General features: G+C 40.3%; 1 protein-coding gene across 1 annotated transcript in view; it reads right to left on the reverse strand.

Moving 5' to 3' along the window:
- LOC107589785 (heterogeneous nuclear ribonucleoprotein Q-like) overlaps positions 1–4,738 on the reverse strand; it is an 18,196-nt gene extending 13,458 nt beyond the window's left edge. Inside the window, exons 1-2 of the mRNA XM_016278314.1 lie at positions 4,585–4,738; positions 1,311–1,469 (exon numbers count right to left, since the gene is read on the reverse strand). Coding sequence (XP_016133800.1) covers positions 1,311–1,458 — 148 coding nt within the window. The 5' untranslated portion in view covers positions 1,459–1,469; positions 4,585–4,738. The remainder of the gene's footprint in view (positions 1–1,310; positions 1,470–4,584) is intronic.
- Between the last annotated feature and the right edge of the window lie 1,455 nt (positions 4,739–6,193).

The raw sequence follows: 6,193 nt of genomic DNA on the forward strand, positions 1-6,193 counted from the left end.
ATATATATATATATATATATATATATATATATATATATATATATATATACACACACATTTCACTCAAAATGTTACTTATGCCCTTTTGGTTCTCATCTCGATATGATATGACGGTAGTTTTACTTAAATTAAACGGTAAAATGCTAATGAAGTACTCTCAGACCAGTTTCGGAGATGTTGGTCATGTATTTATGTCCTCATTTAGTGAGACAGCACACGCTGCAATCACCGCGAACGTCAAGTGCGCTTCAGTATGTGCAGTAAACGAAACCGTGTGTCTGCGCCTTTCATTCATACAGACACACAGAACATGCAGGATTCATATTTAAAGTATTTTTGCGGCCTAATATTTACAGATACTGGTCCATGATTTAAGAGTAATGACCTACTTTTGATTTATTCATCCAAAATTTGGCAAATTCCGTGACATTCCACATTATGCAGTAAATTCCATTTTTATGACTGGATTCCGCAATTCTGTCCACGTTTCCCAAATTATGGAAATCATACATAAACAATACATTCTATATATTGGTTATTGGGTATATCATTAGTGCCAGTAGTGAAAAAAATAATAGTACACAAAACGCCATGGTCATGGGTTCAATTCCAAGGAGAAAAATGTATACTTGAATGCATGTATATACTTGAAGACACTTTGAATAAAACATCCGGAAAAAGCATAAACGTGAAATATTGGAAGTTGTGAAACGTGCCACAAACAAATACCACAATACAAAACTAAAGGTTCTTTATTGGCATTGCTGGTTCCACAGAGAACATTTAACATCCACAAATAGGGATGCACGATATTGGATTTTTGCCGATATCCTGATATTTTAACTCTTTTTGGCCGATAGCCGATACCGATATATTTATCACTTTCTCAGTTTAAATGCAGCGATCCAAAAGAGTGAATCTAATCATCATTCAGACAAAACTTTGCTTCAAAAATGAGTCACACTGCTGACGTGATGTAATCGCTAGCACACGAGTTAACCTATTCCTCTTATCAGCAAGACATATCGGCATAATTTTTCAAATCGGGCCGATGCCGATATTTACATTTAAAGCCATTATCGGCAGATTCCGATATTGGTCCGATAATATTGTGCATCCCTATTCTTTACAGTGGAAAAACATTCTTTAGATTATTAAAATGTTCTACAAACACACAAACAAAAACGGCTCTTTTCACAACTCTTGACTGAAAGGTCCTTTGGGGAACCCCCCCCCCCCCTCCTTTAGGAAGCTATATTTCTAAGAGTGAACATTCAGTCGTATGTAGAGTTAGATGCGTAACGTCTCACCTGCTATGTAAATCTCATCTAGTTTGACTGCAACTTTTCTAGGTAAGCCGGCGTCTAGTAGCGTCTGGAAGTGCTCTGAATGGGTAACTGCCGCTGAAGACTCCACTGGTTCATCCGAACCATTTCCATTTATATGCTCCGTGGCCATGTCTCCGGGACCTGTGCAGATGTAAGGGGCCAAATTAATCCAAAACTGGGTCAAAGTTGAGCGATCTGGTGCCTGCCGGCTGTCTTCATCACCACAAGTAGAGAGATGCTGAAAGGCTGCAGGACAAACTTGATTTTACTTGCAAGCAGCGTTTAATGCTTATAAACAGTATCTTTACTCTTTTACTATTATGCAATATGCATGCAGTTTTTATTAGAATACAGATAATCTGTCAAACCACCATTTGCTCCAAGGAACCACATTCACAGGAATAATGTATTATGCTGTTTGGATTTTAAATAAAACAGCCATTCTTGAGAATCAAACGAGAAAGATTTAATTAAACATATCCTGAAACCATTAAGACTTAAAAAAAAAACATGCATGATTAATCGTTATATAAACATTACAATGGCTATAAATTCATAAAGCACTTTTTTAATATTGCAGCCTACTGATCATATAGTTATTAGGCGAGTCAAAACATAGAAACAGGCCTAATTTAAAAAAACTGTTCATGCACACGAGTTATTAGACAATTAATATCTGTATCAGTCCTAAAAAATAAATATCAGACTCTAGTTTTAGATCTTATCATTTGAGATATTACATGGGATTTTTACACACATTAGACCACAGCATGATTTATGTGAATCAGTGACGGCAAAAAAAGTGTAAATGACTCTATATTACTTCTTCATATCTCAATGCAGTATTCATAGACAGCTGTGAGACATTCCTAGTGGTACATTTAAGACACTGCTGTTTGTTTGAATATCACAGCCAGCCTGACACATTAACAATGAGCCAATCACTGCTTTGGGGCGGGACAATCCGTTTGTCTGGCCAATGACAGATGAAGGAAGTGTTCAGAAAAACCTGTTTGATAACAGCCATTTCTATCTGCTGATGCTGTGCCCATGGACGTAGTGTCCGCGACGTCACCCGTAGGTTTCTGAAGAGCATTTTTAAGCCTAAAGTGGGCGGAGCGGGCCATCGCCATCTTGGAAGCGCGTCACTCCTGGATAATCGAAAATGGGCAACGAGGCGGGACGTGGGTGGAGCTGGTTGCTGAAGCCACGCCCACCTAGCTCCACAGTGGTGACAGCAGCGCAAATCCACCTGTCACTCATGTGGCCACGCCCTTAATTATGCACAACTTTAAGGCTTAATATAATTTAAACGGATGAGTTATAAAAAAAATTCACCACCCTCACAGTTGTCACAAAGAGCAAAATTAGCTATATAGACCAAAATCACTTTTTGCACCAGGCTGTAAACATGTTTTTTTCTGCTGTAAAGTTGGGCATTTTAACATGGGGAGTCAATGGGACTGACTCTCTTTTGCAGCCCGCCTCTAGCGGCCAGTCGATGAATTGCAGTATAAGTCACTTCCGTGTTGGTTTCAGCAGAGACCGGAAGGTTGCCGCTTGCTTGTGCCACAGAAATTACTCTTCACTTATGAACGGTGACCAATTACAGCACTTAAATTCATTTCATACTGTGCATTTTCAAATCTAACATCTTGTTGCTGAAAAAAAAATTAAAAAAAAAAAAACTACCCAACGCTAGGGATGGGCGTCTCGATCCTGAAGTATCGAAAGTATCGATACTTATTTAACAAAAAATTGTATGCGTACAATATGCATTGAATTAGACGAATAACCAATGTTAGCGAATAACTGTAGCATAGAACTATTTTCCTGCTCATCTGAACACGCGCAAATGTTGCAAGACAGAACTAATCAATCACGGAGAGCATGAACCATGATTTTACTGAAGTGACCGTACTTATTAGTATTATTAAACTATAGTATTAGTAGGTTACCACTACAGTAAACGTATTTTAACCACGTGCAAGCACAAATATAACCTAATAAGTTGCAATTAAAGCGTATCGAATGTTAAAACGTGCTTCAAATATAAAGTTAAGTGGATATCACTACCAATTTTACTCTTAGTAATTTAATACATTTCATAATTCAAAGGTTTAGAAGTACCATATCCGTATAGACGATACTGGCCTTTAAAAGTATCGGTATCGTATCGGAAACTACATAAGTGCTACCCAGCAGAACACAATATGCCCAGACCATGCACTGAATTACTCTACTGTGATGCCAAACTCCCAATACTTGTTCATTTCTATCCTTCATAGAGCTTCCCTGTCATTACAAAGTACTGTGAAAGCACAGAGATGGTCTCACACGATACCACGGTACTGAAAGACTGCCTCTTATACAGCAGGCTATCAGCTGTTGTTTGCCATATTGAGATACTGAGACATTGACTGCCATTATTTAACCATAATCTCAATATGGCCAAACATGGGGCCAATGCTCAAGCAAATAAGCATCAACCTCTTCACAGCTTTCTCTCAAGCACAAGTAGGCTATCTGTCATTGATCAGATTTCAAAAATGCATTATACTTCACTTGGATGCAACTCAGTCATACAGAGACATTGTATTGCTGGACACATCAGCACTCGTCTGATCCAAACCAACTACCATATTCGCAAACACCGCATGCATAACACATGTATGACACTTCAGCCTGCTGTTGTTAACGGCGCGCGAGGAGAGAGCGCAAAGGCACCGCTCACGTGCTGTATCTGTCACTCAGAGCAGCACGTGCGCTAGATTCCCGCTCCGGCAGCACGTGCGCTAGCTGCAGCCCGCGGGCTACGGACCAAACGGCCATTTCTGACACACACCCAGCGCAAGTCGCCGCTTCGTCGGATCACAAACGCGTTTATTTACACGGCGTGCGACTCGCTTACGTCAAACTGTCGTCGGTGTGGACTAAAGCAGGTTTTCTGCGCGGGCTGTGTCTCTTTGTTGTGTCGGACAAGGGCACACTCGCTAGGCCACAACACACTCGCGGTGGACGCCCCGCGCGCTGATAAAGCCTGTCCTCAGCCCCCGCGAGAGGCTTTCAGCAGCACCTGACACACTTCAAACACAACACACGAACGCTTGTTTGCCTGAATGTGCGAGACGCGACGCGCTGCTGCGCTGAAACGAGACGCGACGCGCCGCAGAAGCCGGTGCGACACGAAGCGTCACTTTCACCGCGAACACAAGCGACTCCGCCTTCACCAAACCTCAACAGAACGCTCTCATACCTGTCAGTTAATAGCTCGGATTATGTTGGGTATATAAATCCAGAGGGAAATGTACTGAGAGAGGATAACGTGGCCAAACCCCGCCGTGTGTCTGTTTTCTATCTCACTCTTTTCAACAGCTCTGATGCAAAATGGCGGCGAAACTCATGCCGCGGGATTTTTTTTCCGCTTCCGGTTGTACGGGGTTTCTCACGCAGCCAGTGGAGGGCTCGCAGTACACAGTGGCTCACTGCGTACTGTATACTGCGTGCTGTTTCAGACTAACCACTCACTGAACAAGCACAGTATGTAGTGTATACAACCTAGTACTTAAAAAAACAGTTTCAGATAAAACAGTAGAGCTGCGTCCCCAATGCACTATACACTATATGTACTCAGCCATGTAGTGTATGAATTTTGAGTTTATTTTGTCGTTCATAATCGGAGTCTAATAGCCCCTCCCCCTTCGCAGATACTCGAGTGCATGAAGTGTTCAACGCTGCATCCGAAATGGCATACTTCCCTCCTATATAGCCTAGTAGGTGAAAAACAGTATGTGAGGCGAGTACACTCTAAAAAATGCTGGGTTAAATATAACCCCGCGGGTTATGTTTCTAAACAGCCCAATTGCTGGGTTTGTCCCTTTTTAACCCAGCATTTTTTAGAGTGTACTACAAAACATCATAGACTAGTGCATAAGTACGCAATTTGGGACGCACCCATAGGGCTCTGTCCCAACTGGCTCAAAAAGCCCTTGGTCTTTTCAACTTCACTTAGGCTGTGTTCGAAACGGCACACTAGCTTACAGCTTACTGCCCAGTACACAGTGTATACTAGCTACTATTTTTTTTAAGAATAGTGTGTGAAACGGTATACAATAAGCAACAATTAGGTGGCAGATATTAGGTATATTAGTAGTTAGGTGGCAGCTATATCCTCAGTACTGTAGTACATTATAAAACAGTATGTATTGCTTGTAAATTATCATATTTATTAATGTCATTAAATGGATGTCACCTTATTGGGACACTAAAGGCCTCCATACACCAATTTTGCTTGCATAATTTAAATATTACTTTTATTTGTATATGTCATTTATATATTATATTACTGCAATATTATTATTTAATATCTTTGAAACAATCTGTACTGTATAAAGCGCTATAGAAAGGCGACGTCATTTGACTTGATCGGAAACGTGCCGTAGCGATGTATGTCCTACTAACGATACTGTTTTTAGATACAGAGCAATAGTTTGTAGTTTACAGTAACATGTATATAAGTACATATAAAAGTGAGCATTGATGCATTCATCAGATTTCAGCAAATGCAGCAGGTAATCCGGGCATTCCATGCATACAGAAAATTCACATGCTATTCACAGTATACACGTAGCATACACGGTAACAAAAAAAATCTGTGACATTTACGGTAAAATACCGGCAGCTGTGGTTGCCAGAACTTCACCGTAAAAAAATGTACTAGCAACATTTTAGGTTTTACAGACTTAACTTAAATTCACAATAAAATACCGTATTTCATTAACGGATGTAATGTTAATAAACCAGCATATTGAAGTACTACTAATAATAATCTGTTTTGAATCATTGTAATGCACTGATAACCACCA

This window comes from Sinocyclocheilus grahami, unplaced genomic scaffold (assembly GCF_001515645.1).
Source record: "Sinocyclocheilus grahami isolate Dianchi unplaced genomic scaffold, SAMN03320097.WGS_v1.1 scaffold120.1, whole genome shotgun sequence".
Lineage (NCBI taxonomy): Eukaryota > Metazoa > Chordata > Actinopteri > Cypriniformes > Cyprinidae > Sinocyclocheilus > Sinocyclocheilus grahami.